The 13079-nt window shown below is 41.5% G+C and overlaps 2 protein-coding genes across 2 annotated transcripts in view; both read right to left on the reverse strand.

Moving 5' to 3' along the window:
- The window catches only part of LOC308284040 (histone H1-like), a gene marked incomplete at both ends in the record, with an annotated part of 409737 nt that overhangs the window by 198876 nt on the left and 197782 nt on the right, over nt 1–13079 (reverse strand). The gene's annotated exons all lie outside the window — the stretch shown is intronic.
- On the reverse strand, nt 6289–8169 carry LOC308284146 (transketolase-like protein 2; the record flags this gene model as incomplete). The annotated part of the gene is made up of 1 exon (XM_080724695.1): nt 6289–8169. One exon carries the CDS (start codon nt 8167–8169, stop codon nt 6289–6291), a length of 1881 nt encoding a protein of 626 aa, XP_080580821.1.

The following is a 13079-nucleotide window of genomic DNA, read 5'->3' on the forward strand; positions in this document are numbered from 1 at the left end:
TTATAGTGGGCTTTTTTCACTCTTCTGAGTCTTTTTTCTCCTTTGCTCTTTCTTTCTATCTTTGACCCACTCCCACCTCTCATCTGGTTTTGTGCATATGTGCAGGGCATCCTGCTTTGAACTCATATCTAACTGATGTAAATGTTGACGGTTCTGGTACAGCATGCTTTTCTGTCCATACCAAATGTGCAGTGCTTCCTGCTTCGGCCTCAGGAACTCATAGTCAGAAATATGATGTAATCTTTAAAATACAAGTAGATCTGCAAAGACGCTCAGTTTTTAACCTCCCACCACACATATGATTGATTTGACCTACAGGAACTCACAACATTATGATACATTCTTCTAATATTCTGTCATGATTTTGATGCCAATTTTATTCATGTTTGCATCCTGTTTAGTTGCTGTTTAAACATTTTTCAACCTGTTTTATGGCTGCAAGACCAATGATCTTATTTCAGCGTATAGGCTAATTTCAGTGTGCTAAATTAACTCCATAGATTAAATAGCATTCTGATTGATAATTCACTATTCATAAAACCGGGTCCATGGTGTAATGTGAAATTGGGGGTCTTTGAAATGAGAGAACATCATTTGTTCTTTATCAGACCTGGAGACTTTCATGAGTGTGTAATTCAGAGTCGCCAGTGGGGGTCAGTGTAGGACCAGATAAGACTGATTTTGCACACACACTCCTTGCCTGCCAAACTACAACCTCCAAGGACCCCCAGAGCTCCAGGGACCTGGGGGTCCCCTAAAAATGACCAAATGTGCAAAAATGACCAAATGACCACCCCAACGGGGCTGCTCACGGGGAATTCCCGGGGACCACCGACTCCTGGTGCTCCAGAATGGATGCAAAAGTGGTGGCCCCCCCAGTGGAGGACCCCCTGCCACTGCAGCGCACATAAAATGCCGTAACTCGGGCTAGGAGCGACCGGGAGAGCCGGGGCCGGTACCCACCCCTCATTTCTCACATGGCCCTCTTCTAGCGCCACCATGTGGCGGATTCTTGCAAAACACATTTTTGGACACTGCTCCTACAATTTTTACCCTAAAATCACTCAAATCGGTACACAGTATGTCTACACTCATGTCATCAACATGGATCTGGCCCATATAGCGCCACCTTCAGGCCGATTTTTTAAAACACATTTTTGGACACTGCTCCTACAATTTTTGCCCTAAAATCACGCAAATCGCTACACAGTATGTCTACACGCATCTCATCAACATGGATCTGTCCCATATAGCGCCACCTTCAGGCCGATTTTTTCAAACACATTTTTGGACACTGCTCCTACAGATTTTGCCCTAAAATCACACAAATCGGTACACACTATGTCTACACTCAGCGCCACCATGAGGCCGATTATTTTCAACAACATTTTTGGACACTGCTCCTACACATTTTGCCCTAAAATCACGCTGCGACCTGACGGTCGCTTATCTCCCGATTAGGGAGTCTTACTGGTTCAATAGTGTTTATTAGAGTGTTTATTAGACTATATTCTGTCACCTTCTGCAGCCAGTGAGTTGCCTTGATTTTGTCTATTGTGTCATCAATTTACATTTTAAGCATTTAGCAGGCACTCTTAATCCAGAGCGATTTACAATAGCCAATAGCTCCTTTCGGAACCACTCACTACATGGCTATGCCGCTCCACATCTCGGAGCGGAGCGGCATAGCCAGCCGTGTAGTGACTAGTGAGTGGTTCCGAAAGGAGCTAAATAGCCAAGGACAGCACACATGCATATAATAGTAATCTAAAAACGTAGCTAGACCAAGAACCTTTTAAATAAAAACAAAATCAATCCAAACATCAATAATATGTAAAACAAATCTATAAAAAGTATAACTTTGATGTAGGACACTAGGCCTGGCATATCAGTCCACTGTTGATCTGATTAGGCCTAAGATCACAATGCTCTGTGCACTGGCCAGTTCCAAACAGACTCTTGAACTCTCTTCTTGACAGGCTTTAGATTACAGTCATGTGGGCATGAAGAAGCTCTGCAAGCATTGGAATTCTTAGAAATGCCTAATAATCCCAGGGCTAGCCTGGCATCTACATTAACAGCTCCTCAACCTTTTCCTACATGAGCCAAGTCAAATGAAAGGACTGTGGGGTAATTCATTCCCAATGTCAGACTCCTGAGCTGATTTGCTTGCATGATGATGGTGAGTAGGGTTGACCACTCTCGTGTCACGTTTGGGAGGAGTAGGAAAAACTCCAACTTGGTCAAAGGCCTGTCTCTGATTAATAATTGCTTGCCCAGTGCCACTAGATTGGAATGTTGCTGAAAGTCTCCCCATCATGTTAATAAGCTAAGGTAAAAGGTAATCATAAAAGTATTACATAACACACAGTTTATTTTAATTTGACAAATTGATCTGAAAACGTGGGTAGAGAAGCTGATAGCTAAATGACTTTCGTTGTTCACACCATTCCTCTTGATTCAGAAGCGTTTTGTGTGTATCCTCCAGAAACTTCACAACTAGTGGCAAATTAGCATTTGATATGTTAAAAAATTCAAAATGGTCACCATATTGACATCTGCATGGGAACCTGATAAACCAAAGAATTTCATGCAGACCAAATTGACACCGCTACATAATCCAACAGCATCAATTCATACTCAAGTTTTTAATAAATCATGTTCCCATACCGGGAGTTGAACCCGGGCCGCCTGGGTGAAAACCAGGAATCCTAACCGCTAGACCATATGGGACTATATATATGGCCTGTACTGTACATTCCATCAAGTTAACACTGTTAATAGATGATATATAAATTATGCATTGGTACAAAGTGCATTGCAACTGTATCAGATAGCTTTGTAAAGCTCTGGGTGCACTTCAATATTGGTTAGACTAGAGCAGTGGTTATCAAAATAGGTTCTAGGGTCCCCAGTCAAATTAATACCAGTAAGACTCCCTAATCGGGAGATAAGCGACCGCCAGGTCGCAGCGTGATTTTAGGGCAAAATGTGTAGGAGCAGTGTCCAAAAATGTGGTTGAAAAAAATCGGCCTGATGGTGGCACTGAGTGTAGACATAGTGTGTACCGATTTGTGTGATTTTAGGGCAAAATCTGTAGGAGCAGTGTCCAAAAATGTGTTTTAAAAAGTCGGCCTGAAGGTGGCGCTATATGGGACAGATCCATGTTGATGACATGAGTGTAGACATACTGTGTACCGATTTGAGTGATTTTAGGGCAAAAATTGTAGGAGCAGTGTCCAAAAATGTGTTTTGCAAGAATCTGCCACATGGTGGCGCTAGAAGAGGGCCATGTGAGAAATGAGGGGTGGGGTCTCCGCGCCGCCCAGGCGGACGAATAGGTACCGGCCCCGGCTCTCCCGGTCGCTCCTAGCCCGAGTTACGGCATTTTATGTGCGCTGCAGTGGCAGGGGGTCCTCCACTGGGGGCGCCACCACTTTTGCATCCGTTCTGGAGCACCAGGAGTCGGTGGTCCCCGGGAATTCCCCGTGAGCAGCCCCGTTGGGGTGGTCATTTGGTCATTTTTGCACATTTGGTCATTTTTTACATCTGGGGGTCCCCCAGGGACCTGGGGGTCCCTGGAGATAGTAACTGCGACCTGACGGTCGCAACAAATTGGAATCAAAATCAGTTTACCCAATCACATCTAAGCTTCACAACATACCAATGCATTGTGAAGCTTGTAGTGATTTCCACTGCATTGTTTGAAGGAAGCCGAACAAAAAGATGTAACAATAAAGTACAACCTTCAACCTTCAACCTATTTTCAAAGAATCTTGAAATCAAGATCAAGAAATCATCTATTGAAACATTTTAACAGCACAAATCTTGTCTTGTCTTCACATGAAAAGGTTTGTGGAATAGTAGAGCACTAGAAGCAAAGGACAGAAGAAGTTGCCTCTGACCAATGTTTCTTTTACTTCTCTCACCCCTCATCACTGCATGAAGCACAATGTTGTTATTCTTCGTTTAGTGAGCAATTGTATTTCCCTGGTGAAACAAATGTTCTTTACAGAGTTACCAGTATGTTATCAATTTAAAACAGCCATACATCTGAAATGAGAGGAAACCACTTTAGGTGTATTGATGCTGTGTGTCAAAATAGCCTACTGTTTATGTATCGCTGTCAGTGAGATTTCCGGAAGTTGGTGGTTCACGAGGCTACTGTTTATGTAATCACCAGACTATTTTTGCTATATCTATATTAAGATTATATATATATATATATATATATATATATATATATATATATATATATATATATATATATTGAACTGTGGTGTATATTGAGTTGATTGCATTCTGTCCTGTTTTGTGTTTATCATGAATGTATCTATACTGTATATTTACTTTCCATTTCCATTCCAACAATCTTAAAGCATGAAACCACATTGCAATTAAAAGGCCATGAATGAGAAATAGATATTATGTAACACAGTTTGAATCAACCAAAATATTAACCTGATGGGAGAACATAGCATACATAGGTGGCATAAGTGCTTGGTCAAGTGATGAGATCATGAGATGTGATGAGTGGGAGAACATGGACCGTTGTTGGAATGCACATGAGTTATGGCAGCAGGTCACAATACCAGCACACATGACCAAACCGTTTTGCATAAATAAAACATTCATTGGGCTAAAACGGCCACCACAAAAGTGTGAAAAGTGATGACTCATCACTTTTCATCACTAAACCATAGTCTTGTAGGGCAGTTTTTTACCAAGGAATGTGTTTTGTGCAAAACAGATGTTTGCAATGGATTCAGAATCATGAAAAACCCCTAGTTTGACCAGTTATATGCTACTAAAAGCAGATTCTTTTTTTTTGCTTTTTTTCCCTGTAATGTAAAGTTAATGGGACATATTTGCATTGCGCAATATGGCAGTACCATGGGGTGCCCATCTTGGCACCCATCTTAAAATGATTAAGTATGTTATGGACAACATCTGTGCCAAATTTGCGAGAATCTGAACCAAAATATCCCTGGGGCCCCCGACTATAGCATGGCAATACAAGTTTAACTAAATCATAGCTCCAAGCCTCCAACACTTATATTTGCATACATCTGTTGATTATGCCGTTGCTATATCCTCCCAGTTAATATACAATTAAAAAAACAAAACAAAAAAACAACAACAAACTAGTTACAGGAAGGGGGTGTTGTTAAATAGAATTAAACTAGACCTTACCCGTTTGAAGATATGTGCTCCAATATATGTGGCTTGGTATTTTTTCAGTGGTTGTTAATTTGATCCCATGGCCTGGAGGAACGGACCGTAGCCCTGACAACAGGCTGAAGTTGAGTTGAACAGAAGTGGTATAAAAACGTGAATAAATAGCTTGAATTTGGGAAAAATGGAAATCGGGCTCCGTCATCGTCTGTATAATGATAATGGCCAATGCCATGTGAAAATGTGTGAAATTGGGATCAGTTGCTGAAGAGAGAAAGGTGGAAATGCATATTCTGACTGACTGACCTACTGACTGACCTACTGACTGACCTCCCTAATTATAGAATGGATGTGCTGTACTGGTGAAAACAGAGGAAGGTTACAGGGACCTGTATGTGTTCTACAAGGTTGGCTACTAACCTGGCTAAAAACAACAAAACAACAAAACTAAAACTTGGGGTGGTTCACCTTGTAAGAGCACATGCTACATACAAATGGCTTGTCATCACAAATACCACACTTAAAGACCCAAGATAGCAGTAGGGCAGCGGTTCCCAACCTCTTGCTTCCTTGCGGAAAGCCCCACACACGTGTGTGTGTGTGTGTGTGTGTGTGTGTGTGTGTGTGTGTGTGTGTGTGTGTGTGTGTGTGTGTGTGTGTGCGTATGCATGCGCGCACATGCTTAAGCATGTGTTTTGTCAGACATGCAAACTGTAAAACACTATTTCTAAGAACATGCCCAAAATAGGGATGCCAAATTTTAAACAATGCTATTGAATTGAATACACAGGATCACAATGCCAACAAGCCCTAAGGTTTTTTGGTGTGTTATACTTTTAGCACCATTACTGTATATAATCATACCACTGTATTTGTAAACTGTTAATAAAGTACCTAATTAATCAATGCTGTGCTTCTCACAATTATGTTATGAGTGGGAGTTACATAATTATGTTAAAGTTACATCACATTGAGAACATACACAGTGGATGAAAGGAAGTTATGATTTTGTGTAACATGTAACAGAACATACCTGGAAATTAGAGCATAAACATTGGTTGCAATCCAGATAACTGTACATTATAAGAGCTAGCGTGGGAATGCATGGCATCCTCAGTTGCCAACGATTTGGAGAACAGCGTTGACAATATGCTGGGCACTGATGCCGTACCTGTCCAGCAGTTCTTGGGGCTTTCCACTGCGGGGCACCTCAGTCACAGCCAAGCGCGTCACCACAATGTCAGGCTCCTCACCCACCGCAGCCAGAACTGCTTCGCCAAGACCACCCTCTCTGTAGTGGTCTTCCACTGTAATTATCTTCCCTCCTGTTACCCTCGCACTGGCCAATATGGTGTCAGCATCCAGTGGCTTGATGGTGAATGGGTCAATGACTCTGATCCTCATTCCCTCATTAGCCAGGGTATCAGCAGCAGTGAGGGCTTCGTGTAGAGTCACACCAGCTCCGATCACAGTCACCTGGTCCCCGTCAGACTGACGCACAACCTTGGCCAAGCCCACATCAAACTTCTCATCTGGGGAGTAGATGACGTTGGTGGCTGGTCTACTTGTACGGATGAAACAGATTCCCTTGGTGTTTGCTGCAAGCTCTACAGCTCTCTCTGTGGACACTGCATCACTGGGATAAAACACGGTACAGTTTGGGATGGCACGGAACATCGCCAGGTCCTCCAGAGCCATTTGGGAGGGGCCATCCTCACCAATGGAGACTCCACAGTGGGAGCCCACTAGGTTGACGTTGGACTGAGAGATGGCTCCCATTCTAATCTGGTCATAGGCTCTGGACAAGAAGGCTGCAAATGTGCTAGCGAATGCAACCGTGCGATCACGGGTGGCACAGCCGATAGCCACACTGACCATGTTCTGCTCAGCAATGAAGCACTCAATGTAGCGGTCCGGGAAGTCCTTCTTGAAGGTCTCTGAGAAGGTGGAGTTTTTGGTGTCCCCGTCTAGGGCCACCACCCTTTGGCTTGACTTGCCCAGCTTGGCCAGGGCAATGCCATATGCCCGCCTTGTTGCCATCTTCTCTTCCTTCTTGTAGGCTGGGGGTTCAGGTAGGTTGATGGCAGTGAGGTCTGCAGGAGCTGTGTCCTCATTAGGCAGATCAGGCTTGAGTTTGATGTTTGGGACTTGTATCTGATCCTCCAGGTCATTCAGCAGATCATCCAAACGGTCTTTGGGGATGGGCTTCCCATGCCAGTTGTCCATGTCCTCAATGTTTTTGAGTCCTTTGCCCTTGAGTGTCTTTGCAACAATGCAGGTAGGCTTGTCCTTAGCTTGCTTGGCTTGCCAGAAAGCCTCACAAAGCTCCTCAACGTCATGGCCATCTACAACATATGTGTTCCATCCAAAGGCTTCACAACGCTTGCGGTAGGTGTCCATGTCATGCTGCAGAGGTGTAGCTTCACTCTGGCCTAGCCGGTTGACATCAATGATGGCCACCATGTTGTCCAGCTTGTAGTAGGAAGCAAAGGCCATGGCCTCCCACACGGAACCCTCTGAACACTCCCCATCACCCATCAGGCAGTACACTCTGTAACTAGATTTGTCAAAGTATTTCCCAGTGTAGGCCATCCCACATGCAGCTCCAAGACCCTGACCAAGGGATCCTGTAGCCACATCGACAAAGGCCAGTCTAGGTGTTGGGTGCCCTTCCAGGTCAGACTTGAGCTTGCGCAGGTTGAGCAGGTCGGCCTCATTCACATAACCTGCCTCTGCCCATGCACCATAGAGGATAGGTGCAGCGTGACCTTTTGACATGACAAAGCGGTCATTACACTGGTTTCTAGGGTCATTGGATTTGTAGTGCATGGTGTGGAAAAACAAGGTAGACATGAGCTCTGCTGTACTGCAACATGAGGTGGGATGACCAGAGTTTGAGGCGCATGTTGCTTTGATGGAGTGAATCCTTAGCTTGTTAGCAATGTCCTTCAACCCCTGGATACTATTTCCATCCGGTTTAATGTACATTGCCATGGTCTTTGATAAAGGGTTGTTGTGTGTTGACCGAAGTTGAAATGGGTAGTTGATTGAATGACTGTGTTTGTTTATGTCGCCTGGATTACGTAATATGAACAGTTCGAGTATATAATGTTTAAGTACACCTCCTCTGTCCACCGAGACGTGACGTAGGTTAGTCAGAATGCAATAACCATATATGGCTTTGCCAGACATGTGATCTAAAAACAAATAGGGTACATTATTGCCTGACACTGTGTTGTGTAGTAGTGAAATGAATTCACTAATACATTAATGGCCATATATGTAGATCTCTGTGTCAGTCCTTGTTCAAATGGGACCGGTCTCACCGTCTCTGCAGTACATAGAAATGGCCGTTCAGCGATCATACTGTTGTTTTTTTTAATTCTTTTTACATTCCTCATAATTGTTTACAACCAAGGCTGCTTTGCATGACCAAAAATGTACATTCAAAACCAAATAAAGTAAAATCAACATAACCCCCCTTCCATAACCCTATACACTCCCAAGATGACCAACACTGGGCCTGGTTTCATCACTAGCTCCATTATTCTGAAGAGGAGTCTGAATATTTCAAATCCTGTAGGTTGGGGCACAGAGCAGAACTGTGAAGAAGAGTTGCGTCTGCTGAATTACACTTATCACATGATGGGGGGAGATGTTTGGGAATATTTCGTGTAGTTTTTCTTTTGAATAATGTAACCTATTTTAAATAGTAATTAGCAATGTCTCACATTAATCAAACAGGTATGTATGTGTTCCAGACTCCCATTCCAGATGTCTTCAGTCAGCTGTATGCCTAGCTCCGCCTCCCACTTTGCTTTAATATAATAGAATATAATAGAATAGAATACAGAATAGAATAGAAAAGAGGACGTTTCTGACAGTGACCATTTGTATGTTATTGGTACAAACAGTGACCTCTAGTCCAGCGTCTTTCTCTACTCAGAATGGGTCCAAAATAGGTCAACATAACCTATTGCATGTGACAGGGCCTCCAGTGTTCTATGATTTCTTTGTTTCACTAGAGGGCAGAATGAGCCACACTGTTGAAGAAAACAGACTGACAGCTATTTGCCTATGCAGAATCTGTTGTCTGCTGGTAGAAATGAAAAGTGAAAGAGAGACATTTTCAAAATGTAAAAAAATACAATATTTTGAAATGTTTAAGTAAGTGAAATTCAGAGACATAGTAGCGAAACCTGGCATTAAAAAACTACACATTTCTATCGAATATCTTAATTACAGTGAAGTTGATGTGTTCTTTTAGGGCAACTGTTGTATAATTGCAATATTACACTTGAGGGTGTTGTGATTATTGGCGCTTCTGCACTGTCTATAGAACTCCGCTCGTTCCTGCAGCAACGCAGACGCAGGAGTGCCACTGATATTCACGATAACACACACCCTCTTGTGTAATATTGCTTAATTAAAACATGCTTGAACTAGAAAAAAGTGCTCCTCAGAGCGAGTACAGGTCTCCGCCAGGTCAGGTCGGTTATATTGTGGCCTCCTGGTGCTGCTATAATAATAGTCCAATGTGAAAAGGGTGGCTTTTCTTCCTCTGCCTTTCACGGCAATCAGCATATAAAGTAGCCTATCAGTCATTGTGCAGAATATCCCCTTTTACGTTAAAAATGTATACAAAATATTTTGATTGTAGATCAGTTATTTTCAAATGGCCATTTGAAAACATTTTGTTCCCTTCATTTCTTTGAGCAGTATAGTAACTAAAATGTTCAAATAATTGTAGTGGAGTAAAATATGTAGTCACATATTGTTCATCCACTTAGATGTAATGAAGTAAAAGTATTGAAAATTGGAAATATTCCAGTATTCCAAGTAAAAAAAGAAATCCACTCACTTTACACCACTGCTCTAACCCACGACTCACTCTTGTCTAATCCTATTTGTGATTCCCTCAGACAATACAGTCAGCAACATGTGTTATCTTATTATTACTTATTATTAGATTTTAATTATATTTCCAATCAATCATAATGTAGATATGTTTAAAATGAACATGTTAAAAGTAGTTCATAAGCAGGATAATTTATCAATCCATCAATCAATCAATCAATCAGCCAGTCCTTCCACTGTAGCCTACTGCTTGTTGTAAAACTGGCACTTACAAGCGTTTCTTGTGATGGATAGTCCATGGAAATTCATATTGATTTACCCAGTCACTATGCATGAGGAATAACCTCAGGCAACAACAATGTGGAGATCTAACACTCACCCTTATTATTATTATTACACCCCTTATTATTATTATTATTATTACCCCCCTTATACCCTTTATTACCCTTATTATTCATATCCAATGCATGGGTTTTAAAGTGCTCATGTAGCCTACATATCAGGTAACACTGATTTGTGTGTGACATTCTAATACTGCTGATTGATGAGCATGACGTTCCGCCATCCGCCACCTGCCTGTTAGAACAACAACAGCAGACTGGGCTGATGATGACGGATGAAGCCAATATGTAAAGTTCTGCACAGTCCGTGACCGACATGTTTGAACTGGAGCGACTCTCATTGGGGAATGTTGTTGTTTTTGCTGTCACCACAACGTCTTACACAACAGCAGCAGCCCATACATGGGCCTATTCTGGATCAGCTGGTTGGCTATGGATACACGTTAACATGAATCCAACACTGATGGATGAAGCAAGTCTTTGAAGTCTATGAAATTTTACCCAATATATTTGAGTGGGGTCCCTGCTTCATCTCTCTCTCTCTCTCTCTCTCTCTCTCTCTCTCTCTCTCTCTCTCTCTCTCTCTCTCTCTCTCTCTCAGCTAAGGGGTCCGTGCTTCATCCCTCTCAGCTAAGGGGTCCCTGCTTCATCTCTCAGCTAAGGGTTCCTTGCTTCATCTCTCTCTCTCAGCTAGGGGTCCCTGCTACATCTTTCTCTCTCAGCTGAGGGGTCCCTGCTTCATCCCTCTCTCAGCTAAGGCGTCCCTGCTTCATCTCTCTCAGCTAAGGGGTCCCTGTTTTATCTCTCTCTCTCAGCTAAGGGGTTCATGCTGGAGTCAGATGAGGGTAACTTATAAACTGACATTATAATGTAGTCTTGGAGAAATGTTGGCAATGTATTAGGAAGATTCAGGAACAGAAACAGCATTTACACTTAAACAGTTTACAGTTCTCATAGTCCACTCTAAATGAGACGCTATTCTGAATGGCAATATAATGACAGGATAAGGGCAACACAGACATAGTGACAGAAGTACAGATTATAATTATGCTGACACAAACAGAGTGGATGTCACAGTCCGTCCGCTGAGTCCACAATCAGCTGTTGTTGGGTTTAACATCTGCCAAAGAGTTAGAATGGTTTACGTTGGTGTGAAATGTGTATTGAATGATGACTAGTATTGAATGAGTGATTGAATGGAAGGCAAACAAATACACAAAAATACACATATTTGGCAATTTTTGAAATTCAGCCACCACAACATGAATCTAATTAAGTTGATGTTGAACATGGTCTTATATCATATGAAGTTTTAATGTAAAGGACATTATGAATATTGTATTAGTCGATTCAAGGTAACTGAACTGATCAAAAGACACTTGGTTAAATATTAAAATCCATTTCAGATAAAGTGGTGTCAAATCACCTGCAATCAGCTTGAGGAGTAATCATTTCAGCTTTTCTACACATTTAATTTTAATTAATAGACACACATGCATTTAACCTGAGAAACATAACACATAGCTGAAAGATTTAAATAGGTTTCTCTGACTCAGTGGAAGATTTAGATTAGATTTCAAACATAATGTTACACACATGTCTGGTAATTCTGCTTTCAGAGCCCCTTGAAGCAAGGCAGTTTCCCTACTTTGTGGATGTAGAGCAAAGGATGAACAAACACTGATATCATGCCAATTATATAAGTGATGATCGTAGCGACTGAGATGGAATTATCATTATGCAGTGCCAGTATTTCAGACAGAACAAAGGAAATTAATTATAGTCAGTACTAGTAGCATTACTACTCAGAATAATTTTAAAAGCCCTGCTCTTCATGTCATTTCCCTCCCCACTGCCCTTCATAGGGGGCACACAAATGCAAAAAGCTCAACTGTATTGCATGTTGTACAAATATATTTAGGTCTTTGTTTATGTATCTGCCCTCGGTTTTGGAAAGAATATGAATACAGGTCTCAACAGGTGTTTTTATTATGACTTCTTGCAAAGATGAAGCTTGTGTCAAACACCGTGAAAACTGTAATGTTAGATAAATGACAATTGGAATAAAAATTACAATAATTTTCATAGTTTCACAAACCAATAAAATCAGTGCATTTCACTTTCAATGTTTCATTTCAACAATAAAAGGACAAATTATAATGCAGTGATTCAGGTATTCAACTGCTTAATTCAATTAATCTCAATTCAACTTATTCCAACAATAAAATAATTCCATTATAATGCATTTAAAAAGAAAACCAATCCTTTTAAATTGTAAACAAATTACCAACATAAACGAAAAGAACAAAAGGCAAAAGCATCATAACCCAAAACAAAAACCAAACAATTACAGATAACTCCAAGGTAAATCAAATGAACCCCAAAACAACAAAGAAAACGTCCTGTACCTCATTTTGCTAACCGGGGGATGCTAGGTCTAAATAGCCACCGTGGGACCTCAGGTTCAAACAATGGGCACATCATGGCAGCAGGTACTGTGGACAATATAAACGTCACTTAAACTGATCAACATTACTTCAGACTGCTTCAATATTACTTCAACTATAACAGGACTAGACATGTGAAAGTTACATGCAAGCAAACATACCTTGCTTTTTAAATAAACTTTATTGTGAATTTGCAATTTACAGTCATTTTTTTAAGCATTTACATTCATACAAACAAATCAGAAACAGGCATGTCAAT

Source organism: Nannobrachium achirus, assembly GCF_963921795.1.
Source record: "Nannobrachium achirus genome assembly, chromosome: 4".
Taxonomy (NCBI): Eukaryota; Metazoa; Chordata; class Actinopteri; order Myctophiformes; family Myctophidae; genus Nannobrachium; species Nannobrachium achirus.